The sequence below is a fragment of the Oncorhynchus nerka genome, linkage group LG28 (assembly GCF_034236695.1).
Source record: "Oncorhynchus nerka isolate Pitt River linkage group LG28, Oner_Uvic_2.0, whole genome shotgun sequence".
Lineage (NCBI taxonomy): Eukaryota > Metazoa > Chordata > Actinopteri > Salmoniformes > Salmonidae > Oncorhynchus > Oncorhynchus nerka.
This window is the reverse complement of record NC_088423.1, coordinates 30,376,130-30,403,618: the sequence shown is the minus strand read 5'-3', so window position 1 is coordinate 30,403,618 and position 27,489 is coordinate 30,376,130. Positions and strand designations below refer to the sequence as shown.

At 48.7% G+C, this 27,489-nt stretch overlaps 1 protein-coding gene across 1 annotated transcript in view; it reads right to left on the bottom strand.

The window, feature by feature from the left end:
• Positions 1–27,489, bottom strand: part of spock2 (SPARC (osteonectin), cwcv and kazal like domains proteoglycan 2) — an 88,907-nt gene that overhangs the window by 14,370 nt on the left and 47,048 nt on the right. The window contains exons 3-5 of the mRNA XM_065012754.1: positions 1,559–1,673; positions 720–825; positions 136–247 (exon numbers count right to left, since the gene is read on the bottom strand). Of these exons, the coding sequence (XP_064868826.1) occupies positions 136–247; positions 720–825; positions 1,559–1,673 (333 nt within the window). The remainder of the gene's footprint in view (positions 1–135; positions 248–719; positions 826–1,558; positions 1,674–27,489) is intronic.

The following is a 27,489-nucleotide window of genomic DNA, read 5'->3' as shown; positions in this document are numbered from 1 at the left end:
AGAGAGAGAGAAAGAGAGAGAGAGAGAGAGAGAGAGAGAGAGAGAGATTGTATAACATTGCAGTTTTGTGTGTGTGAGCATGTGTGTGCATTTGGGCGTGTGTGCACATTTGTGTGTTTGCATGTGCATACTTACCATGCTTGACCTCTGTCTCTGTGATGGGCGCTGTGGTTGGACAGGGACAAAGACCTGAACACTTCATAGTCAGCTCCTTGCCTGTGAGGCACCCCTGCTGCTCCAGTTTACACTGCAACACACACATTTCTTACCAGGCTATGTTTCTCTGTGTTTTGTGGTGATTATCAGTGAATTAAAACACGGCTGTTGTGTTGGCTCTCCTGAATCTAGAACATGTACATAATGGTATAGATACTGTTAGAGGTGAACAGTGTCCAAAGATATATAACACAGTGCCAAAGGGCCGTGATAAATAGCCTCAGAGGAACAGGAGGACCAGAGGGTTGTTGTGGTGAGGCATCTCTCGCATGTGTTTTTAGTGATTTATGCTTCGTCTTCTGGGACTGTCTCTGACCTTGTTGAGAAATGATATGTTGAAGAGGAAACAGGAAATGAAAAGACTATGCTCTACTCATCTAAAGGCTTGTTTCGGAGAGAGATTCAAATGAAGGTGTACAGTCAGTCGACAGTTACCTTCATGAATATTTAATCTGTATCTGGGATTGAAATCAATTCCCCCGTCACTATGTGTGTTGCTATACCTGTGACGCGTAGTTGTGTCCGTCAGAGCCACACACAGGAACAGAGGAGGAGATGGGGCAGGGCCGGCATCCTCCCTCAGGAGACCTCAGGGAAGGCTGCTTCAGTCTACAGAGCACACACACACACACACACACACACACACACACACACACACAGTAGTTGAGCAGGATGCTTCACCCAGTACACAGAGGGAACAGAGGTTCTATAATGCTTACCATAGCTACAATAAAGTACTTCCCCCGTGAAACATTACAGTTAACTGAGTTGTATACATCAGTTTGTTTTGAATGAATTCCACCTCATAATAATACTATATATTTATATTGCATTTAGTGAAAGCTTGTGCTGTTTTCTACCCGGTAACACATCCACAGACATGTCCTGAGGATCCTTCCTCGTATCATAACAACCACAGGGTATTTATAGAGCTAGAGTTAAACCTGGGAACGTACAGTAACTGTGCAGTACAGAACGCCTAGAGGTGTTTAATCATCTGTCTACAGCGCAGCAGAATCCTTCAACCTCAGGCTGTAATGAGGGAAAAGCACTTTTAGGGCGCTAACCATAGAAATAGACTCTCATTCTGTGACAGTATACTGTATCTAGTCCTTGAAGGCCACAGTGTGTGTGCGTTTGCGTTAGTATGTGTGTGTGCGCGTGCTTGCATTAGTATGTGTGTGTGCGTGCTTGCGTTAGTATGTGTGTGTGCGTGCTTGCGTTAGTATGTGTGTGTGTGTGCTTGCGTTAGTATGTGTGTGTACGCTCACACATTTGTCTCTTTGAGTGCATGGCAAGTCAAATTCATCAACCATCTTCCTTGAGGGCTAGACACACTCACCTGTGCTCAAGCTTTTTGCGGTTGACACACACAGCCCTTTGGTATCCCTGGGCGATACACACCTTGTGTCGGCTACACTTCACCTTCTGACAGGGGTCCTTGGTGGTGTCAACATCTATGGACAGACAAGAAGATCAGACGATAGAAATCTCTTGGTGTTTCTCGCCTTCTCCCTCCCCTTTATCCATCTCATTTTCCGTGCCCTTTTCTGAGGAAACGAGAAGAGCAATCTTTCTTCCTACAGTATGTATGTTTCTCACCAGCTCTCTCTTCCTGTGACTATCCGGTTCTCTTTCACTCTTTGCTTGCCTCTTTCCATGCTTGATGTAAACCTTCTACTTTCTCCATTTTCTTTCTTTCTGTATTTTTTATTTATTTGACCTTTATTTAAGGCAAGTCAGTTAAGAACAAATTCTTATTTTCAATGGCTTAGGAACAGTGGGTTAACTGCCTTGTTCAGGGGCAGAACGACAGATTTGTACCTTGTCAGCTTGGGGGTTTGAATTTGCAACCTTCCGGTTACTAGTCCAACGCTCTAACCACTACGCTACACTGCCGACACTCCACCCCTCCCCTCCCCATCTCTATTTTCTAAGTTACTTTCCTTCCATTAACTTACTAGTTGCAAAACAATGTAAGCATTTGCATGTCAGATGGTGGTAGTCTAAAAGTGCTGTTCAACATGACTACTCATTCATTTGGCAAATAATGGCAATATTTACATGTCTGAAGGTGGAAGTCCACCCTTCCTCACATAGCCATTACAGTGACATGGACATCAACTTCACTACCCACTAGATAAAGCCAATCAACAGGCCTTCCAGGTCCAGATGCTGTCAATTATAGACCCCCTCTGTTCTTAGGTCTAGGGGGAGGACCTTCAAGGGACTGTGCTCTTTCAATGGGTCTGTTCCAGGTGGTGTTGCTCTTGTGTTCTGACGTGTCAGTTAGCATGTGGTTCAATGCTAAAACCATGCATTTAACACTTCCTCTGTAGTTGAGCATCGCATGTAGAGAGACTATACAGTATGTTATGTAGAGGAAGACCTAGGAGCAATTGTGTTTTTTCTTCAAGGGGCCTAGATGGATTTTGTAGATGGTCTAGAATGGTATTTCTTCTACCTGTGGTGCTGTGAGGGGTAGCAACTTCCTATCCACGCCCTCACCTGCACCTGAAGCTAGAAGTAATCAGAAAGGAGCGTGCCAGCTGGCTTGTGACGGAACCCAGCTGAATCTCATGGATTAAAAGACTTCCTCCAGCGATGTTTATACTTTTTCTGTTGAAAAGCGATATCCCAAGAATAAATACAGTAAAGTACATACACTAAAGGGTCAAAAAAAATAATGTTTAAGGCAAAATAGTGTTTCTAAACACAACTGCAAACTTCAAGGAGTTGGTCTGATGGGAATCCGTGATCCCCCCCCTCTGCTTGAGGAACAACAGAGGAGCAAAAGAGAACAAAAGAGGAAAGTCCCCTGGCATGGCTGAGGGAAGACATTTTGAGTTGGGTGGTGCTGCCAGAGGGGTGTAATAAAGGCCCATAATAAAGCATTGCATGCATCTATAATTGAATTTGCGTAGTGGAATACAGTTGAGCAGACAAGTTTCTAGGATTTCCACATTTTTAAAAAATGTGCAGGGTCTGGATTTTGTACTTTTTTTTTTACATGATGGATAGATGAAATTAGCATAATCCTTTTTAATACCACACAACTAACAGAAATGAGTGGCTACTCTGACAGTGACAAACAGAGCAATAAAAACGACCTGGTCTTGAATGCAAACAATAGTCCAGGCCAATTATGAGACAGATATAATCTCTAGAAACAACGGCTTGTGTGATGATACAAGCTCTCTAATCACGTTGAACCACCCTTCTCCATTCATGCCTGCCAAGTATAAACATTTACATTTCTATAAACTCCATTACTGCTGTTGCATTAAACGTATGAGTGCACCATTTGTTTGTGCTGTGAACGGTGTAGGAGCCAAATAAGTTAAATTGGTCCAATTATTCCAGTTCACGATGAATTTCAGTTGTATGTGTGTTTGCCACTAATCCCCTGTCAAGCGTGTGTGACCCCTCTACAGGCCAATGGAGAAAACTGTTAAAAGGAATACATGCTCCAAGGCCTGCACATCTATCACTCCAGTGTTTAATTGATCATTTGTCATTATTTCGCCACTATGGCCTATTTATTGCCTTTACCTCTCTAATCTTACTTCATTTGCACACACTGTACATAGACTTTTCTATTGTGTTGACTGTACGTTTGTTTATCCCATGTGTAACTCTGTTGTTGTTTGTGTCGCAATGCTTTGCTTTATCTTGGCCAGGTCGCAGTTGTAAATGAGAACTGGTTCTCAACTGTTCTACCTGGTTAAATAAAGGTGAAATAAAAAATTAAATGCTCCAAGGCCTACTGGGAGTGACTGGAATGGCAGCACACAGTCTTTTGACCATACCAGACTAGGGTTGAATAGCTTGAACCTGGTTGCCGAGATTTACCGCCCAAAACCACTCCCTTTTCCCGGGATAAATAACTGTGAGAAACCGGTAAATTATAATACATTATTTATATGAACAGCATGACATGAAAGGGAACTGTTACATTATATGCCATGTCTACATCTGACTCCTCTACGGCCTTCTCTCTGCATGATGAATCATCAACGCTCAGGGTGCGGACAGACAGCCCATCTCAGTATGGAGCGCAGTTCACAATGCATGTAGAGCTATCTCATCATGGTAACCTTTTTCCTTGTGACAGGTAGGCCTACATTTGCTGCAGCATAGCCTATTCTACAGTAATATAATGCATAATAAGCTTCTAATGTACAGCCTATGTCTCTTGCACAATACACACGCTGGCCTCTCTCCTTAGAAAACGCTCCTTAGCGAGTCCTGTTATGTTTTTTTTTTTAACAAACAAACACTTGTTCTCAGTTGAAGCTGACGTTTATCTCAACGAGTAGCATCTCATAAAACAACAGAAATAGTACCACCAAATCACTTAGTCATTTCCGATAAAAAACATATAAACAAAATAGACTGTCCAATTGATGATACGAATCATGGATGCTATAATAGACAATCAGTGATCCCCATCCTTTTTAATCTAGGCATGAAAGGAGGTGATAAAGTGAAGGTGAACAGGTCTAGAGCGCACACTTAGAGGGTTCAGAGCGGGTGCTGTAGCAACAGCAACAGGTGCCTGTGGGGCTGGCACTTGTACTTCAGCTAGGGCCAAGGGAACGTCTGCCACCGGTAGTGAACCACTCAAGGTGGCATCAATGGCAGAGTGGGGACATGCAGGAGGTGGCACCTTCCTCAGTCGGCTGGCATGCCAGCGAGAGCCATCAGTCAGTTGAAATGTTGCTGGGCCCAGCTGACGTCAAACATGACACGGTGTTGACAAGAAGGTGCAGAGCAGCTCTATAGTGCAGCAGAGTTTGCGACAAGGACTCTGAGCAACCCTGAGCTAGGTGAGCCCTCAGTCCATTTTTCAGGGTTTGATTGAACCTCTTCCTGGGGAAGGTAGTAGGCTGTTCTGATGTGCTTGATCCCCTTGCTTTGGATGTTGTTGCTGACCTCGGCCGTGACCAGCTGAGGGGTCAGTGTCCGTGTTCAGAGTCGCAAGCAGTCTCCAGATAGAAAAGAGCATATCCAGGAAGTTTATGACAGCCCCTGATGTGACAGAACCCATGGGTGTGACCTCTGTCCATTTTGAATGTAGGTCATATGCAACCACCAGGAAGCATTGGTGATGTGGCACATTGTAGAGATCACCGCAGATGTCCAGTTGGATATGTTCCCATGGACGGGAGGGCCAGGCCAGTGTCTGCAGTAGTGGTGGCAGAGGTGGGCCTGTCTTTCCACTGACAAGGCATGGAGCACAGTCACGTACTAGCCCTTTGATATCATGATCGATGCCAGGCCACCATACCAGGTCCCGGCAGCGCTGCTTTAGCTTCTCAATGCCAAGGTGGCCCTCATGAGCCGTGGCCAACACTCATCCTCTGAGGCTGCTTGGTATGACAGTGCAGTTTCCGTGACCCAGACATATGTCATTCCAGCATGACAGCTCATGTTCGAACTTGGCATATGGTTGGAGTTCTGACGGGAGCTGTGCAGGCCAGCCATTGGATACGTATTCCTGTAAGATCGTGAAGGTGGGGTCGTTGGTTGATTCTTGGGTCAGCTCCTTGAGCGACACTGTATCTTGGAGAGGTGAGTGTAGGAGCTGGATTAGGTCCTCCTCGGAGTTAACCTGGGCAGAGTCTGATTCCACATTGTCCCTGCCCGGCATAAACTGCAGATTAAAGTTATACTGCTGGAGGCGGTCTGACCAGTGGTACATGCAGAGGGGCTTGTGACCCGACCCTGAGGTAGACATCAAAGCTGTGAGGGCCTGGTGGCCGGTGTGTAAGGGTGAAAGAACGTCCGTACAGGTAAATGTGCCTGGTGGCCGGTGTGTAAGGATGAAAGAACGTCCGTACAGGTAAATGTGCCACCGCTAGCAGGCCCAGACACGTGCTAGTGCCTTCCTCTCTCCAACAGAGTGGATTTCTATTTCTAATTTCTATCAACATGTTAAATGTGCAACCAGAGGGAAAAAAATTCTAGATCACCTATACTCCACACACAGAGACACGTACAAAGCTCTCCCTCGCCCTCCATTTGGTAAACCCAACCACAATTCAATCATCCTGATTCCTGCATACAAGCAAAAATTAAAGCAGGAAGCACCAGTGACTCGGTCTATAAAAAAGTGGTCAGATGAAGCAGATGCTAAACTACAGGACTGTTTTGCTAGCACAGACTGGAACAAGTTCCGGGATTCTTCCGATGGCATTGAGGAGTACATCACAACAGTCACTGGCTTTATCAATAAGTGCATTGAGGACGTCATCCCCTCAGTGACTGTACGTACATACCCCAACCAGAAGCCATGGATTACAGACAACATTCGCACTGAGCTAAAGGGTAGAGCTGCCGCTTTCAAGGTGCAGGACTCTAACCCGGAAGCTTACAAGAAATCCCGCTATGCCCTGCGACGAACCATCAAAGAGGCAAAGCGTCAATACAGGGCTAAGATTGAATCATACTACACCGGCTCCGACGCTCGTCAGATGTGGCAGGGCTTGCAAACTATTACAGACTACAAAGGGAAGCACAGCCGCGAGCTGCCCAGTGACACGAGCCTACCAGACGAGCTAAATCACTTCTATGCTCGCTTCGAGGCAAGCAACACTGAGGCATGCATGAGAGCATCAGCTGTTCCGGACGACTGTGTGATCACGCTCTCCGTATCCGACGTGTGTAAGACCTTTAAACAGGTCAACATACACAAGGCTGCGGGGCCAGATGGATTACCAGGATGTGTGCTCCGGGCATGTGCTGACCAACTGGCAGGTGTCTTCACTGACATTTTCAACATGTCCCTGATTGAGTCTGTAATACCAACATGTTTCAAGCAGACCACCATAGTCCCTGTGCACAAGAACACAAAGGCAACCTGCCTAAATGACTACAGGCCCATAGTACTCACGTCCGTAGCCATGAAGTGCTTTGAAAGGCTGGTAATGGCTCACATCAACACCATTATCCCAGAAACCCTAGACACACTCCAATTTGCATACTGCCCAAACAGATCCACAGATGATGCCATCTCTATTGCACTCCACACTGCCCTTTCCCACCTGGACAAAAGGAACACCTACGTGAGAATGCTATTCATTGACTACAGCTCAGCGTTCAACACCATAGTACCCTCAAACCTCATCACTAAGCTAAGTATCCTGAGACAAAACACCTCCCTCTGTAACTGGATCCTGGACAACCTGACGGGCCGCCCCCATGTGGTGAGGGTAAGTAGCAACACATCAGCCACGTTGATCCTCACCACTGGAGCCCCTCAGTGGTACGTACTCAGTCCCCTCCTGTACTCCCTGTTCACCCACGACGGCATGGCCAGGCACGACTCCAACACCATCATTAAGTTTGCAGATGACACAACAGTGGTAGGCCTGATCACCGACAACGACGAGACAGCCTATAGGGAGTTAGTCAGAGACCTGGCCATGTGGTGCCAGAATTACAACCTATCCCTCAACGTAACCAAGACTAAGGAGATGATTGTGGACTACAGGAAAAGGAGGACCGAGCATGGCCCCATTCTCTCACAGGGCTGTAGTGGAGCAGGTTGAGAGCTTCAAGTTCCTTGGTGTCCACATCAACAACAAACTAGAATGGTCTAAACACACCAAGACAGTCGTGAAGAGGGCACGACAAAGCCTATTCCCCCTCAGGAAACTAAAAAGATTTGGCATGGGTCCTCAGATGCTCAAAAGGTTCTACAGCTACAACATTGAGAGCATCCTGACTGGTTGCATCACTACCTGGTACGGCAACTGCTCGGCCTCCGACCGCAAGGTACTTCAGAGGGTAGTGCGTACGGCCCAGTACATAACTGGGGCTAAGCTGCCTGCCATCTAGGACCTCTAGACCAGGCGGTGTCAGAGGAAGGCCCTAAAAATTGTCAAAGACCCCAGCCACCCCAGTCATAGACTGTTCTCTCTATTACCGCATGGCAAGTGGTGCCGGAGTGCCAAGTATAGGACAAAAAGGCTTCTCAACAGTTTTTATCCCCAAACCATAAGACTCCTGAACAGGTAATCAAATGGCTACCCGGACTTATTTGCTACTCTCTGTTTATCACATATGCATAGTCACTTTAATTATACATTAATGTGCATACTACCTCAATTAGCCCGACCAACTGGTTCCCCCTCACATTGGCTACCTGGACTATCTGCATTGTGTCCCGCAACCCACCACCCCCTCTACTCTCTGTTTATCATATATGTACATACTACCTCAGTCAGCCCGACTAACCGGTGCCTGTACATAGCCTCGCTACTGTTATAGCCTCGCTACTATATATAGCCTCACTACTGTTATTTTTCACTTTCTTTTTACTGTTGTTTTTATTAATTTACTTTTCTGTTGTTCACCTAATACCTTTTTTTACTTAGAAATTGCACTGTTGGTTAGAGCCTGTAAGTAGCATTTCACTGTAAAGTCTACATCTGTTGTATTCGGCGCAAGTGACAAATAAACTTTGATTTGATTTGAACAAAGTACTTCTGTTCAGTGGGGCGAGATGCACAAGCCACTGGTTTCTGAAGCTGAGAAAGAACCAATCTCACTGCGGCAGCTGACGCGTCACAGGTGACCAGAGTTGGGCTGGTGAGGTTCAAGTGGGCCAGGACAGAAGGTGGTCAGCAGTTCTTTGAGAGAGTGGACAGCCTGTGCACAGTTGGGTGTCCAGGCCCAGTACACCTCCTTCTTCAACAGCTGACGCAGAGGGGAAGTGATTGCCAAGTACTGGGGCAGGAAGTGCATGTAGGAACCCGTCATTCACAGAAATTAGGCAAGTTGTGTAGCAGATGTATGTTCTGGGACACGATGGATGGCTTCCACGTTTGACTGCAGCGACGAGAGACCTCAGGCTGACACACGGAACCCGACAAAGTCAGTCTCTGGCACTCAGAACAGGCATTTCTCAGTGTTGAGTGTGAGGTTGTGATGACTGAGTGCTGCGAAGGCTGCTTGCAGATGTTTACCATTGACGACGATGTTGTCCAAGTAGACAGCCACTCCAGAGACCCCGGCAAGGATGGTGGTCATTATCTTCTGGAAACAGCTGGGGGCCAAACTGAGACCAAAAGGCATCCTTGTGTAGCGGAACACTCCGATATGAGTGACGAAGGCTGTCATGTTCCTACTCTCTGGGTGTCAGGGAACAACCCATTATGAGTGAGGAAAGGCTGTCAGGTTCCTACTCTCTGGGTGTCGGGGAACACCGCATTATGAGTGACGAAGGCTGTCAGGTTCCTACTCTCTGGGTGTCAGGGAACAACCCATTATGAGTGAGGAAAGGCTGTCAGGTTCCTACTCTCTGGGTGTCGGGGAACACCCCATTATGAGTGACGAAGGCTGTCAGGTTCCTACTCTCTGGGTGTCAGGGAACAACCCATTATGAGTGAGGAAAGGCTGTCAGGTTCCTACTCTCTGGGTGTCGGGGAACACCGCATTATGAGTGACGAAGGCTGTCAGGTTCCTACTCTCTGGGTGTAGGGGAACACCCCATTATGAGTGACGAAGGCTGTCAGGTTCCTACTCTCTGGGTGTAGGGGAACACCGCATTATGAGTGACGAAGGCTGTCAGGTTCCTACTCTCTGGGTGTAGGGGAACAACCCATTATGAGTGACGAAGGCTGTCAGGTTCCTACTCTCTGGGTGTCGGGGAACACCGCATTATGAGTGACGAAGGCTGTCAGGTTCCTACTCTCTGGGTGTCGGGGAACACCCCATTATGAGTGACGAAGGCTGTCAGGTTCCTACTCTCTGGGTGTCGGGGAACACCGCATTATGAGTGACGAAGGCTGTCAGGTTCCTACTCTCTGGGTGTCGGGGAACACCGCATTATGAGTGACGAAGGCTGTCAGGTTCCTACTCTCTGGGTGTAGGGGAACACCCCATTATGAGTGACGAAGGCTGTCAGGTTCCTACTCTCTGGGTGTCGGGGAACACCCCATTATGAGTGACGAAGGCTGTCAGGTTCCTACTCTCTGGGTGTAGGGGAACAACCCATTATGAGTGACGAAGGCTGTCAGGTTCCTACTCTCTGGTTGTCGGGGAACACCCCATTATGAGTGACGAAGGCTGTCAGGTTCCTACTCTCTGGGTGTAGGGGAACACCGCATTATGAGTGACGAAGGCTGTCAGGTTCCTACTCTCTGGGTGTCGGGGAACACCCCATTATGAGTGACGAAGGCTGTCAGGTTCCTACTCTCTGGGTGTCGGGGAACACCCCATTATGAGTGAGGAAAGGCTGTCAGGTTCCTACTCTCTGGGTGTAGGGGAACACCCCATTATGAGTGACGAAGGCTGTCAGGTTCCTACTCTCTGGGTGTCGGGGAACACCCCATTATGAGTGACGAAGGCTGTCAGGTTCCTACTCTCTGGGTGTCGGGGAACACCCCATTATGAGTGACGAAGGCTGTCAGGTTCCTACTCTCTGGGTGTCGGGGAACACCCCATTATGAGTGACGAAGGCTGTCAGGTTCCTACTCTCTGGGTGTCGGGGAACACCCCATTATGAGTGACGAAGGCTGTCAGGTTCCTACTCTCTGGGTGTCGGGGAACAACCCATTATGAGTGATGAAGGCTGTCAGGTTCCTACTCTCTGGGTGTCGGGGAACACCCCATTATGAGTGACGAAGGCTTTCAGGTTCCTACTCTCTGGGTGTAGGGGAACACCGCATTATGAGTGACGAAGGCTGTCAGGTTCCTACTCTCTGGGTGTCGGGGAACAACCCATTATGAGTGACGAAGGCTGTCAGGTTCCTACTCTCTGGGTGTCGGGGAACACCGCATTATGAGTGACGAAGGCTGTCAGGTTCCTACTCTCTGGGTGTCGGGGAACACCCCATTATGAGTGACGAAGGCTGTCAGGTTCCTACTCTCTGGGTGTCGGGGAACACCGCATTATGAGTGACGAAGGCTGTCAGGTTCCTACTCTCTGGGTGTCGGGGAACACCCCATTATGAGTGAGGAAAGGCTGTCAGGTTCCTACTCTCTGGGTGTCGGGGAACACCCCATTATGAGTGAGGAAAGGCTGTCAGGTTCCTACTCTCTGGGTGTAGGGGAACACCGCATTATGAGTGACGAAGGCTGTCAGGTTCCTACTCTCTGGGTGTCAGGGAACAACCCATTATGAGTGACGAAGGCTGTCAGGTTCCTACTCTCTGGGTGTTGGGGAACAACCCATTATGAGTGACGAAGGCTGTCAGGTTCCTACTCTCTGGGTGTAGGGGAACACCCCATTATGAGTGACGAAGGCTGTCAGGTTCCTACTCTCTGGGTGTAGGGGAACACCCCATTATGAGTGACGAAGGCTGTCAGGTTCCTACTCTCTGGGTGTCGGGGAACACCCCATTATGAGTGACGAAGGCTGTCAGGTTCCTACTCTCTGGGTGTCGGGGAACACCGCATTATGAGTGACGAAGGCTGTCAGGTTCCTACTCTCTGGGTGTCAGGGAACAACCCATTATGAGTGACGAAGGCTGTCAGGTTCCTACTCTCTGGGTGTCGGGGAACACCGCATTATGAGTGACGAAGGCTGTCAGGTTCCTACTCTCTGGGTGTCGGGGAACACCCCATTATGAGTGACGAAGGCTGTCAGGTTCCTACTCTCTGGGTGTCGGGGAACACCCCATTATGAGTGAGGAAAGGCTGTCAGGTTCCTACTCTCTGGGTGTAGGGGAACACCCCATTATGAGTGACGAAGGCTGTCAGGTTCCTACTCTCTGGGTGTAGGGGAACACCCCATTATGAGTGACGAAGGCTGTCAGGTTCCTACTCTCTGGGTGTCGGGGAACACCCCATTATGAGTGACGAAGGCTGTCAGGTTCCTACTCTCTGGGTGTCGGGGAACACCCCATTATGAGTGACGAAGGCTGTCAGGTTCCTACTCTCTGGGTGTCGGGGAACACCCCATTATGAGTGACGAAGGCTGTCAGGTTCCTACTCTCTGGGTGTCGGGGAAACACCCCATTATGAGTGACGAAGGCTGTCAGGTTCCTACTCTCTGGGTGTCGGGAACACCCCATTATGAGTGACGAAGGCTGTCAGGTTCCTACTCTCTGGGTGTCGGGGAACACCCCATTATGAGTGACGAAGGCTGTCAGGTTCCTACTCTCTGGGTGTAGGGGAACACCCCATTATGAGTGACGAAGGCTGTCAGGTTCCTACTCTCTGGGTGTAGGGGAACACCCCATTATGAGTGACGAAGGCTGTCAGGTTCCTACTCTCTGGGTGTCGGGGAACACCCCATTATGAGTGACGAAGGCTGTCAGGTTCCTACTCTCTGGGTGTCGGGGAACACCCCATTATGAGTGACGAAGGCTGTCAGGTTCCTACTCTCTGGGTGTCGGGGAACACCGCATTATGAGTGACGAAGGCTGTCAGGTTCCTACTCTCTGGGTGTCGGGGAACACCGCATTATGAGTGACGAAGGCTGTCAGGTTCCTACTCTCTGGGTGTAGGGGAACACCCCATTATGAGTGACGAAGGCTGTCAGGTTCCTACTCTCTGGGTGTCGGGGAACACCCCATTATGAGTGACGAAGGCTGTCAGGTTCCTACTCTCTGGGTGTAGGGGAACAACCCATTATGAGTGACGAAGGCTGTCAGGTTCCTACTCTCTGGGTGTCGGGGAACACCCCATTATGAGTGACGAAGGCTGTCAGGTTCCTACTCTCTGGGTGTAGGGGAACACCGCATTATGAGTGACGAAGGCTGTCAGGTTCCTACTCTCTGGGTGTCGGGGAACACCCCATTATGAGTGAGGAAAGGCTGTCAGGTTCCTACTCTCTGGGTGTAGGGGAACACCCCATTATGAGTGACGAAGGCTGTCAGGTTCCTCGGGAACACCCCTCTGGGTACTCTCTGGGTGTCAGGTTCCTACTCTGGTGTCGGGGAACACCCCATTGTTATGAGTGAGGGTTCCACCTCCGGGAACACCCCATTATGAGTGACGAAGGCTGTCAGGTTCCTACTCTCTGGGTGTAGGGGAACACCCCATTATGAGTGACGAAGGCTGTCAGGTTCCTACTCTCTGGGTGTCGGGGAACACCCCATTATGAGTGACGAAGGCTGTCAGGTTCCTACTCTCTGGGTGTCGGGAACACCCCATTATGAGTGATGAAGGCTGTCAGGTTCCTACTCTCTGGGTGTCGGGAACACCCCATTATGAGTGACGAAGGCTTTCAGGTTCCTACTCTCTGGGTGTAGGGGAACACCCATTATGAGTGACGAAGGCTGTCAGGTTCCTACTCTCTGGGTGTCGGGGAACAACCCATTATGAGTGACGAAGGCTGTCAGGTTCCTACTCTCTGGGTGTCGGGGAACACCGCATTATGAGTGACGAAGGCTGTCAGGTTCCTACTCTCTGGGTGTCGGGGAACACCCCATTATGAGTGACGAAGGCTGTCAGGTTCCTACTCTCTGGGTGGGGAACACCGCATTATGAGTGACGAAGGCTGTCAGGTTCCTACTCTCTGGGTGTCGGGGAACACCCCATTATGAGTGAGGAAAGGCTGTCAGGTTCCTACTCTCTGGGTGTCGGGGAACACCCCATTATGAGTGAGGAAAGGCTGTCAGGTTCCTACTCTCTGGGTGTAGGGGAACACCCATTATGAGTGACGAAGGCTGTCAGGTTCCTACTCTCTGGGTGTCAGGGAACAACCCATTATGAGTGACGAAGGCTGTCAGGTTCCTACTCTCTGGGTGTGGGGAACAACCCATTATGAGTGACGAAGGCTGTCAGGTTCCTACTCTCTGGGTGTAGGGGAACACCCCATTATGAGTGACGAAGGCTGTCAGGTTCCTACTCTCTGGGTGTAGGGGAACACCCCATTATGAGTGACGAAGGCTGTCAGGTTCCTACTCTCTGGGTGTCGGGGAACACCCCATTATGAGTGACGAAGGCTGTCAGGTTCCTACTCTCGGGTGTCATTATGAGGGAACACCGAACACCCCATTATGAGTGACGAAGGCTGTCAGGTTCCTACTCTCTGGGTGTCAGGGAACACCCATTATGAGTGACGAAGGCTGTCAGGTTCCTACTCTCTGGGTGTCGGGGAACACCCCATTATGAGTGACGAAGGCTGTCAGGTTCCTACTCTCTGGGTGTGACGAAGGGGAACACCCATTATGAGTGACGAAGGCTGTCAGGTTCCTACTCTCTGGGTGTCGGGGAACACCCATTATGAGTGACGAAGGCTGTCAGGTTCCTACTCTCTGGGTGTCGGGGAACACCCCATTATGAGTGAAGGCTGTCAGGTTCCTACTCTCTGGGTGTAGGGGAACACCCCATTATGAGTGACGAAGGCTGTCAGGTTCCTACTCTCTGGGTGTCGGGGAACACCCCATTATGAGTGACGAAGGCTGTCAGGTTCCTACTCTCTGGGTGTCGGGGAACACCCCATTATGAGTGACGAAGGCTGTCAGGTTCCTACTCTCTGGGTGTCGGGGAACACCCCATTATGAGTGACGAAGGCTGTCAGGTTCCTACTCTCTGGGTGAACAACCCATTATGAGTGGGAACACCCCATTATGAGTGACGAAGGCTGTCAGGTTCCTACTCTCTGGGTGTCGGGGAACAACCCATTATGAGTGACGAAGGCTGTCAGGTTCCTACTCTCTGGGTGTCGGGAACACCCCATTATGAGTGACGAAGGCTGTCAGGTTCCTACTCTCTGGGTGTCGGGGAACACCCCATTATGAGTGACGAAGGCTGTCAGGTTCCTACTCTCTGGGTGTCGGGGAACACCGCATTATGAGTGACGAAGGCTGTCAGGTTCCTACTCTCTGGGTGTCAGGGGGAACACCCCATTATGAGTGACGAAGGCTGTCAGGTTCCTACTCTCTGGGTGTAGGGGAACACCCCATTATGAGTGACGAAGGCTGTCAGGTTCCTACTCTCTGGGTGTCGGGAACACCCCATTATGAGTGACGAAGGCTGTCAGGTTCCTACTCTCTGGGTGTAGGGGAACACCCCATTATGAGTGACGAAGGCTGTCAGGTTCCTACTCTCTGGGTGTCGGGGAACACCCCATTATGAGTGACGAAGGCTGTCAGGTTCCTACTCTCTGGGTGTCGGGAACACCCATTATGAGTGACGAAGGCTGTCAGGTTCCTACTCTCTGGGTGTCGGGAACACCCCATTATGAGTGACGAAGGCTGTCAGGTTCCTACTCTCTGGGTGTCGGGGAACACCGCATTATGAGTGACGAAGGCTGTCAGGTTCCTACTCTCTGGGTGTCGGGGAACACCCCATTATGAGTGACGAAGGCTGTCAGGTTCCTACTCTCTGGGTGTAGGGGAACACCCCATTATGAGTGACGAAGGCTGTCAGGTTCCTACTCTCTGGGTGTCGGGGAACACCCCATTATGAGTGAAGGCTGTCAGGCTGTCAGGTTCCTACTCTCTGGGTGTGAGGGGAACACCCCATTATGAGTGACGAAGGCTGTCAGGTTCCTACTCTCTGGGTGTCGGGAACACCCCATTATGAGTGACGAAGGCTGTCAGGTTCCTACTCTCTGGGTGTGGGGAACACCCCATTATGAGTGACGAAGGCTGTCAGGTTCCTACTCTCTGGGTGTCGGGGAACACCGCATTATGAGTGACGAAGGCTGTCAGGTTCCTACTCTCTGGGTGTAGGGGAACACCCCATTATGAGTGACGAAGGCTGTCAGGTTCCTACTCTCTGGGTGTCGGGGAACACCGCATTATGAGTGACGAAGGCTGTCAGGTTCCTACTCTCTGGGTGTCGGGGAACACCCCATTATGAGTGACGAAGGCTGTCAGGTTCCTACTCTCTGGGTGTCGGGGAACACCCCATTATGAGTGACGAAGGCTGTCAGGTTCCTACTCTCTGGGTGTAGGGGAACAACCCATTATGAGTGACGAAGGCTGTCAGGTTCCTACTCTCTGGGTGTCGGGGAACACCCCATTATGAGTGACGAAGGCTGTCAGGTTCCTACTCTCTGGGTGTCGGGGAACACCCCATTATGAGTGACGAAGGCTGTCAGGTTCCTACTCTCTGGGTGTCGGGGAACACCCCATTATGAGTGACGAAGGCTGTCAGGTTCCTACTCTCTGGGTGTCGGGGAACAACCCATTATGAGTGACGAAGGCTGTCAGGTTCCTACTCTCTGGGTGTCGGGGAACACCCCATTATGAGTGACGAAGGCTTTCAGGTTCCTACTCTCTGGGTGTAGGGGAACACCGCATTATGAGTGACGAAGGCTGTCAGGTTCCTACTCTCTGGGTGTCAGGGAACAACCCATTATGAGTGACGAAGGCTGTCAGGTTCCTACTCTCTGGGTGTCGGGGAACACCGCATTATGAGTGACGAAGGCTGTCAGGTTCCTACTCTCTGGGTGTCGGGGAACACCCCATTATGAGTGACGAAGGCTGTCAGGTTCCTACTCTCTGGGTGTCGGGGAACACCGCATTATGAGTGACGAAGGCTGTCAGGTTCCTACTCTCTGGGTGTCGGGGAACACCCCATTATGAGTGAGGAAAGGCTGTCAGGTTCCTACTCTCTGGGTGTCGGGGAACACCCCATTATGAGTGAGGAAAGGCTGTCAGGTTCCTACTCTCTGGGTGTAGGGGAACACCGCATTATGAGTGACGAAGGCTGTCAGGTTCCTACTCTCTGGGTGTCAGGGAACAACCCATTATGAGTGACGAAGGCTGTCAGGTTCCTACATCTCTGGGTGACGAAGGGAACAACCCATTATGAGTGACGAAGGCTGTCAGGTTCCTACTCTCTGGGTGTCGGGGAACACCCCATTATGAGTGACGAAGGCTGTCAGGTTCCTACTCTCTGGGTGTCGGGGAACACCCCATTATGAGTGACGAAGGCTGTCAGGTTCCTACTCTCTGGGTGTCGGGGAACACCCCATTATGAGTGACGAAGGCTGTCAGGTTCCTACTCTCTGGGTGTCGGGGAACACCGCATTATGAGTGACGAAGGCTGTCAGGTTCCTACTCTCTGGGTGTCAGGGAACAACCCATTATGAGTGACGAAGGCTGTCAGGTTCCTACTCTCTGGGTGTCGGGGAACACCGCATTATGAGTGACGAAGGCTGTCAGGTTCCTACTCTCTGGGTGTCGGGGAACACCGCATTATGAGTGACGAAGGCTGTCAGGTTCCTACTCTCTGGGTGTCGGGGAACACCCCATTATGAGTGAGGAAAGGCTGTCAGGTTCCTACTCTCTGGGTGTAGGGGAACACCCCATTATGAGTGACGAAGGCTGTCAGGTTCCTACTCTCTGGGTGTAGGGGAACACCCCATTATGAGTGACGAAGGCTGTCAGGTTCCTACTCTCTGGGTGTCGGGGAACACCCCATTATGAGTGACGAAGGCTGTCAGGTTCCTACTCTCTGGGTGTAGGGGAACACCCCATTATGAGTGACGAAGGCTGTCAGGTTCCTACTCTCTGGGTGTCGGGGAACACCGCATTATGAGTGACGAAGGCTGTCAGGTTCCTACTCTCTGGGTGTCGGGGAACACCCCATTATGAGTGACGAAGGCTGTCAGGTGCCTACTCTCTGGGTGTAGGTGAACTTGGAGGTAGCCCTTGCAAAGATCCAGATTTGTGAAGACCGTCGACCCATAGAAGTGAGTGGTCAGTTCCTCCATAGTCAGCAGTGGGTACCGATCAGGAATGATGGCCTTGTTGGCCAGATCCAAGCAGACCCGCAGCTCTCCCGACTTCTTTTTAGCAATGACCAAGTTGGACACCCATGGGGAGGCATCCACCGGTTCGATGAATCCACCCTCCAGCTGCTTCTGTAGATCCTTAGTGACCTCCTCATATATACAGCCAGTGGAATATGGCGTAGAGGTTGAATGACTGGAGTCACCGTAGGGTCGAGAAAGGGCTTATGTGTGAACGCTGTCAGGGCACCTACGCCATTGAAGAGGGTGGGTCATTGCTCTTTCCAACAGAGAGAACCTCAGGCTGGTGAACAGGTCTAAATGTAAGATATTAGTGCCATGTGATGTGGAAGGGGAACTGTGAAGGACTTGTTGCCATACTGCACAGGTGAGTACATAAAGCCGATAACATCAATCACAGAGCACCCATATCCGTACAGGCTAAGGCTGGGTGGCTGGAGTGGTAGGTGGGACAAGAACCGCTCGTAAGTAGCCATGTTGAAGAGCGACACCTTTGCTCCTGTGTCTAGCACGAGGGGAATGCAGGAGTCACCCAGGTATACAGCACAGGTGGAAAACCCAGCTGGGTTTGAGCCAACAGTGTGACTGACAGCAGGTGGTGTGTCCATGGGGCGTGAGCGTTGGAGCTGACCTACACCACTTTGCAAAATGGTTTGGCCTCTGACATCGTCTACAAGTCTGTCCACGAGCAGGGCAGTCAGGGGCACGTGAATTGTGTCTATTGGAACCACAGTTGGCACACAGTTGACGCCCTTGGGTTCTCATCAACTGCATTGAGGCACTCATGTCTGAGTGACATCCACAGTCTGAGCACTGAGACTGCTGCACAGCTTGACCATGGAAGCACTTGCCTGTGCCTCAGAGATCTTAGTTGCACAGTGAGCTGCTGATTCCACTCGGGAAGCTATGGCTACAGCTTTTACTAAAGTCAGATCATCATCTTCAAGGAGAAGCACGAGTGAGCTGGAGGTTCTTTCAATTAACTGGTCCCTGATCATTTCATCTTTAAGATAAACAAACTGACATGACTGCGCTTGCCCTTTAAGGTCACCGTCTCACCCAAACGCTGTGCGCACTACCAAAAATGAAGAACACTCTGTTTCTTTGCTAAATGTCCATCCAAAAGTTCAACAGCTGCATCATGTGTGTGTGCTTCCCTGAGCATTTGGAAGATGTGCAGGCCCTCGGCGCCGAGACAGCGGAGAAGAATGTCCCCTTTCCTCTCAGGGCCAACCACATCCAGTCCAGTAGGTAGCATGTACGTATCAAACGACAACTTCCATCTGTCCCATGGGATTGTTGGTTCACCATCGTGAGGAAAGGACTGCTCCGGTGGAGGTAGGGATATTGTAGAAATACTTTCAGACATCCACGTTTGCCAAATGTTATGTATAAAAATAAAATACAAAAAATAAACACTTGTTCTCAGTTGAAGCTGATGTTTATCTCAATGAGTAGCATCTAAAAAAAACACTGTAAATAGGACCACCAAATCACAGTCATTTCAGATAAAAAAACACTGTAAATAGGACCACCAAATCACAGTCATTTCAGATAAAAAAACACTGTAAATAGGACCACCAAATCACAGTCATTTCAGATAAAAAAACACCGTAAATAGGACCACCAAATCACAGTCATTTCAGATAAAAAAACACCGTAAATAGGACCACCAAATCACAGTCATTTCAGATAAAAAAACACCGTAAATAGGACCACCAAATCACAGTCATTTCAGATAAAAAACACCGTAAATAGGACCACCAAATCACAGTCATTTCAGATAAAAAAACACCGTAAATAGGACCACCAAATCACAGTCATTTCAGATAAAAAAACACCGTAAATAGGACCACCAAATCACAGTCATTTCAGATAAAAAAACACCGTAAATAGGACCACCAAATCACAGTCATTTCAGATAAAAAAACACCGTAAATAGGACCACCAAATCACAGTCATTTCAGATAAAAAAACAACGTAAATAGGACCACCAAATCACAGTCATTTCAGATAAAAAAAACAACGTAAATAGGACCACCAAATCACAGTCATTTCAGATAAAAAAACATATAAACAAAAAAGACTGTCCAATCAATGATACAAATCATGGATGCTATACTAGACAATCAGTGATGAACACAACACAGCAAGTCCAATACAGGAAAAGCTAGACTAGAATAGCTTGCTGGACTGTATTTTTGTTTAGCGTTTCTTCTACCAACAGACTATTCGAAGAGGGATGCTAGCTCTTGTTTGCTGAATGTTAAATACAGCAGCCAATAGAACTCACAGGTAGTTTGAAAGGAGAGCGAACGCGTGATGGCGGTAGGCTATAGCAGTTACTTATTCAGACCCATAACCATTCTTCTTGAAGAGAAGTGAAAGCCTTCTGCATCTAATTCTAGTCCAATATTATTAAAGGATGTCATTAGAATGATGAAAATAAGGACAAGGAAACGTATTTCATTTAACTGCTGAAAGTGAGGAAGGAATGAAGCCACACTAGAGAGAGAAAGAGGAGGTAGGATGATAACATTATAGGGGAAATACAAAAATATAAACATAACAACAACAACAATTTCAAATATTTTACTGAGTTACAGTTCATATAAGGAAATCAGTCAATTGAAATAAATTCATATGGCCCTAATCTATGGATTTCACGTGACTGGGAATACAGATATGCATCTGTTTATATAGATATTACTGTGATAGGCTATTGATGGAATATGGCTGAATTCTACCACTGCAGATAGAATTGTGTATGGGGGCGATACGGCGCTAGTGGAGGAGCCTTTATCAGAAAAGGCCTTGTAGGAGAACGTTTCCCAAATGTGCAAATCCAGAAGGGTAAAACTGGCAATGCTGACTAGAAAAATGAACATGGTTACTGATCTGATGACTGAGTTGTAAAAAAAAAAAAACATGATTCAGTTCAATGAAATGTTGAATGGATTCAAAGATTTTATTAATTCTTATCATCACATGATACCTGAGGATGAAAGAAAAAATGATATGCTGAATTGGTATGAACCCAAATGGCAGCATATTCACACATTTCTAGTTCTGTGTCCAACATATAAGCATTTCGCTACACCCAAAATAACATTGCTAAATATGTGTATGTGGCCAATACAATTAGATTTGAAATGGATTGCAGGTGCAGCCCCAGCACCAGAGAAACCTGATGAATGCACTGATGAGAAAGATGTTAAACCTACTGACAGTGTGTCCCAAACCTTCAGCCAAACCTTCAACTGCAGGTCAGGAGTTCACGCTCAGGTGAATCCTCCACATCCTCAGCCTGCATCCGACCAGAAGCCGACAAAGCAGCATTAATAACAAAGGCTGCTGCTCTCAAGTTCAAACACCGTCTAGAGGATAGGGAGGAGGAATTAAACCAACAAAAGATGGAACTGAGGAAAAGAAGGGAGACTCTTGAGCTGTAAACTGAAATAGCAGCTGCCTCAGCAAAGCTCATAGTCTAGACATCTGTAGGGAGAGAAAGGCCAACTCAATAATAGATGGCCTGAATGACTACTTTGAGGAAACGGCAGAGAGATACAAGATCTCTGACCATGAATTTCACACAGGGCAGAGGGACACTTCTGCCAGGCATGCACCAAGTATGCGTCCCAAAGAAGAACCCCAATTCATTGAGCACATTGACCTTCAAACAGCCCAGGCTCACACTGTTTCAGCTCAATCAGAACAGTCAGGACACTGTGTAATTCAGACAGCAGCTCACGGAGAGCACACTGCTGCACAAGACTCTAACCCAAGTCTGCAGGCCTATACAGGACAAGGCCCCTCTGTGCTGACCAACTCACACAGAGGGCCACGGGGAGAACAGGCAAGACTTTCCAATTCACAGGACGGCGCTCAGGACACTTCACAGGAAAACATAGAAAACCCTCTCATCACCATTCTCCAAAGACAGAATGAGGTTACTGCTATGCTAGTCAAACAGCAACATCATTCCTTTCTGCCATCCAGAGAAATTACTCTTTTTAATGGTGGCATTTTACAGTACAGGTCCTTCATTCAGTCATTAGAACATGGTATATAGGCCAAACTAGTCAACACAAACGGCACTTCCTCAAACAGTAAACCAGAGGGCAGCCTCGAGAGCTGGTTAGGAGCTGCCAACATATGGCTCCAGATAAGGCTATCAGAAAGCCAAGTGCTGATTAAAGGAGAACTACGGTAATTAATACAAGATTGCCAATGCATGGAGAAGGCTTTTAGCTGGCCTAGCATCAAATCCAAAGACCACAAGGCATTACAGGCCTATGCATTATACCTCAAATCAAATTGTATTGGTCACATACACATATTTAGCAGATGTTATGGCCGGTGTAGCGAAATGCCCAGAGGTTGTTGTAATGGAATGGTAGATATGGAAGACATGGGCGAGATGGAACTGGCCTCCAGCTTAAAGAACATCATCCTGTAATTACCCTACAAAGTCAGGGAGAGGTGGAGGTCAGCTGCTTGTGAGTTACAGGAGCAGGCGTGCAAGACTACTTGATCTCATCCTGTTCATGGAAAAACAGGTGAGAATAGATCATTTTTTAAATTTAAATTTAAAAAAAATTATTTCACCTTTATTTAACCAGGTAGGCTAGTTGAGAACAAGTTCTCATTTGCAACTGCGACCTGGCCAAGATAAAGCATAGCAGTGTGAACAGACAACACAGAGTTACACATGGAGTAAACAATTAACAAGTCAATAACACAGTAGAAAAAAGGGGAGTCTATATACATTGTGTGCAAAAGGCATGAGAAGGTAGGCGAATAATTACAATTATGCAGATTAACACTGGAGTGATACATGATCAGATGGTTATGTACAGGTAGAGATATTGGTGTGCAAAAGAGCAGAAAAGTAAATAAATAAAAACAGTATGGGGATGAGGTAGGTGAAAATGGGTGGGCTATTTACCAATAGACTATGTACAGCTGCAGCGATCGGTTAGCTGCTCAGATGTTTGAAGTTGGTGAGGGAGATAAAAGTCTCCAACTTTTTTTGCAATTCGTTCCAGTCACAGGCAGCAGAGAACTGGAACGAAAGGCGGCCAAATGAGGTGTTGGCTTTAGGGATGATCAGTGAGATACACCTGCTGGAGCGCGTGCTACGGATGGGTATTGCCATCGTGACCAGTGAACTGAGATAAGGCGGAGCTTTACCTAGCATGGACTTGTAGATGACCTGGAGCCAGTGGGTCTGGCGAAGAATATGTAGCGAGGGCCAGCCGACTAGAGCATACAAGTCGCAGTGGTGGGTGGTATAAGGTGCTTTAGTGACAAAATGGATGGCACTGTGATAAACTGCACCCAGTTTGCTGAGTAGAGTGTTGGAAGCAATTTTGTAGATGACATCGCCGAAGTTGAGGATCGGTAGGATAGTCAGTTTTACTAGGGTAAGTTTGGCGGCGTGAGTGAAGGAGGCTTTGTTGCGGAATAGAAAGCCGACTCTTGATTTGATTTTCGATTGGAGATGTTTGATATGGGTCTGGAAAGAGAGTTTACAGTCTAGCCAGACACCTAGGTACTTATAGATGTCCACATATTCAAGGTCGGAACCATCCAGGGTGGTGATGATGGTCTGGCGTGCGGGTGCAGGCAGCGAACGGTTGAAAAGCATGCATTTGGTTTTACTAGCGTTTAAGAGCAGTTGGAGGCCACGGAAGGAGTGTTGTATGGCATTGAAGCTCGTTTGGAGGTTAGATAGCACAGTGTCCAAGGACGGGCCGGAAGTATATAGAATGGTGTCGTCTGCGTAGAGGTGGATCAGGGAATCGCCCGCAGCAAGAGCAACATCATTGATATATACAGAGAAAAGAGTCGGCCCGAGAATTGAACCCTGTGGCACCCCCATAGAGACTGCCAGAGGACCGGACAGCATGCCCTCCGATTTGACACACTGAACTCTGTCTGCAAAGTAATTGGTGAACCAGGCAAGGCAGTCATCCGAAAAACCGAGGCTACTGAGTCTGCCGATAAGAATACAGTGATTGACAGAGTCGAAAGCCTTGGCAAGGTCTATGAAGACGGCTGCACAGTACTGTCTTTTATCGATGGCGGTTATGATATCGTTTAGTACCTTGAGCGTGGCTGAGGTACACCCGTGACCGGCTCGGAAACCAGATTGCACAGCGGAGAAGGTACGGTGGGATTCGAGATGGTCAGTGACCTGTTTGTTGACTTGGCTTTCGAAGACCTTAGATAGGCAGGGCAGGATGGATATAGGTCTGTAACAGTTTGGGTCCAGGGTGTCGCCCCTTTGAAGAGGGGGATGACTGCGGCAGCTTTCAATCCTTGGGGATCTCAGACGATATGAAAGAGAGGTTGAACAGGCTGGTAATAGGGGTTGCGACAATGGCGGCGGATAGTTTCAGGAATAGAGGGTCCAGATTGTCAAGCCCAGCTGATTTGTACGGGTCCAGGTTTTGCAGCTCTTTCAGAACATCTGCTATCTGGATTTTGGTAAAGGAGAACCTGGAGAGGCTTGGGCGAGTAGCTGCGGGGGGGGGGGAGCTGTTGGCCGAGGTTGGAGTAGCCAGGCGGAAGGCATGGCCAGCCGTTGAGAAATGCTTGTTGAAGTTTTCGATAATCATGGATTTATCGGTGGTAACCGTGTTACCTAGCCTCAGTGCAGTGGGCAGCTGGGAGGAGGTGCTCTTGTTCTCCATGGACTTCACAGTGTCCCAGAACTTTTTGGAGTTGGAGCTACAGGATGCAAACTTCTGCCTGAAGAAGCTGGCCTTAGCTTTCCTGACTGACTGCGTGTATTGGTTCTTGACTTCCCTGAACAGTTGCATATCGCGGGGACTATTCGATGTTATTGCAGTCCGCCACAGGATGTTTTTGTGCTGGTCGAGGGCAGTCAGGTCTGGAGTGAACCAGGGGCTATATCTGTTCTTAGTTCTGCATTTTTTGAACGGAGCATGCTTATCTAAAATGGTGAGGAAGTTACTTTTAAAGAAAGACCAGGCATCCTCAACTGACGGGATGAGGTCAATGTCCTTCCAGGATACCCGGGCCAGGTCGAATCCAGAAGCAAGACTCAAAGGCCAGACGTCGAGGCTCATTCACACGTCTATTCACAAATACACAGGGGGCAGATTTGCTACCAGCATGTCATCACCAGAGCAACCCCCCCCAAACCCAACACATCACACGTCTGTCACGTCACAAATTGGAGCTGTGTCCACAACATAGGAAAAGGAGCCACAGGGAGAAGATTGGTTTCCTAAAGGAAAAGGGAATTTGTTTTGGTTGCTTGTCAAGTGGGCACAAGAGACTGCAATAGACGTCTCAAATGCAGTGTATGTAACCAAACTCATCTGAGTGTGCATCATATTGATCAGAGAGACAGCAGAGCAGTCATCAGAGGCACCAGTGAGCAGAGCACTGTTTTCTCTGAACACATGTGGGCATACTGGGGCCGGGGAACAAGAATGTGTACTTGCTATTTTGTACCAGTAAAGGTCAACCCCCTCTTGAGGGAGGGTCCAGTACGCCAGTGGCTGTGTCTCGGCACCACACACACGTCTTCCTAACAGGCCCACCGAGGCTGAACCGGATGACGCGCACACAGACACACACACACGTCTTCCTAACAGGCCCACCGAGGCTGAACCGGATGACGCGCACACAGACACACACACTTACACGTTACCACTGTATGCAACTACCAAGCCCACCGAGGCTGAACCGGATGACACGCACACAGACACACACACGTCTTCCTAACAGGCCCACCGAGGCTGAACCGGATGAAACGCACACAGACACACACACGTCTTCCTAACAGGCCCACCGAGGCTGAACCGGATGACGCGCACACAGACACACACACTTACACGTTACCACTGTATGCAACTACCAAGCCCACTGAGGCTGAACCGGATGACACGCACACAGACACACACACGTCTTCCTAACAGGCCCACCGAGGCAGAACCGGATGACACACACACAGACACACACACGTCTTCCTAACAGGCCCACCGAGGCTGAACCGGATGACGCGCACACAGACACACACACTTACACGTTACCACTGTATGCAACTACCAAGCCCACCGAGGCTGAACCGGATGACACGCACACAGACACACACACGTCTTCCTAACAGGCCCACCGAGGCTGAACCGGATGACACGCACACAGACACACACACGTCTTCCTAACAGGCCCACCGAGGCTGAACCGGATGACACACACACAGACACACACACGTCTTCCTAACAGGCCCACCGAGGCTGAACCGGATGACGCGCACACAGACACACACACTTACACGTTACCACTGTATGCAACTACCAAGCCCACCGAATCCTGAACCGGATGACACGCACACAGACACACACACGTCTTCCTAACAGGCCCACCGAGGCTGAACCGGATGACACACACACAGACACACACACTTACACGTTACCACTGTATGCAACCACCAAGCCCACCGAATCCTGAACCGGATGACACATTCTCGCCCTCCCCCACCTCCATACAGCAACACTATATTTGGTTACATATCCATCAATACCTTAGGCTACTGCAGGCAACTGGGTCCTTACAACACAATACCACTTAGTGCTTTATCAATTAGCAAGACTTAAATCCCTTGACATTTCTATTCATTCTCACATCTCAAGCATTCTCATAACAGAATTGCTGTTCTCTCTTCTCTTCCAAATCAGCTCTTATGGCACAATTAGAGCAGATATTGTGATGCACAGAGGCATACTGTACACATAGTCATCTTATATCTATGCCTGTGGTGACCGGTATCATCTCATGTTATGGCATTGTAGGATGAAGAAGACTAAATCTGTAAAAAAGAGTTCTGCAGCAGATTATCATAGGAGATTATCAGAGCAGATTATCAGAGCAAACCCACAGATCAGATTGGAAAAGCAAATCCAAAACAATACACCCCCTATTCGTCCGCCACGGGCCTGTTGTGCCTCACACTTGCATGCATGTGCAGACGTCAGAGCCACAGAAGAGTCATGGTGAAGATCCAGCCTGTGAAGAACAAGAATGCCCGCACACTGTTGAAGCTCCCAATTCACCGCTTTATTGACAAAACGGCTCTTCGTCAGATCAAACAAAAAGTGCTCACATCCCAAAATATCCACATTTCACCTCACATGACCATTGCGGAAATGACGCATGGTGGGTGCAAAAACAATGGGTTTCTCTAATCATCTAATAACAATGAGTTGGGTAAATGTAGTAGTTCCAGAAAATAATAAATATTTACAAAATGACCAAGATCATCACCCTTTCAGTCGATCATCAACTGGTCATTCTCCTCTGCTGCTGGCATTGATCCTCTCTCTCTCTCTCTCTCTCTCTCTCCTCTCTCTCTCCCTCTCTCTCTCTCTCCTCTCTCTCTCTCTCCTCTCTCTCTCTCCTCTCTCTCTCCTCTCTCTCTCTCCTCTCTCTCTCTCTCTCTCTCTCTCTCTCTCCCCTCTCTCTCTCTCTCTCCCTCTCTCTCTCTCTCTCTCTCTCTCTCTCTCTCTCTCTCCTCTCTCTCTCCCTCTCTCTCTCTCTCTCTCTCTCTCTCTCTCTCTCTCTCTCTCTCTCTC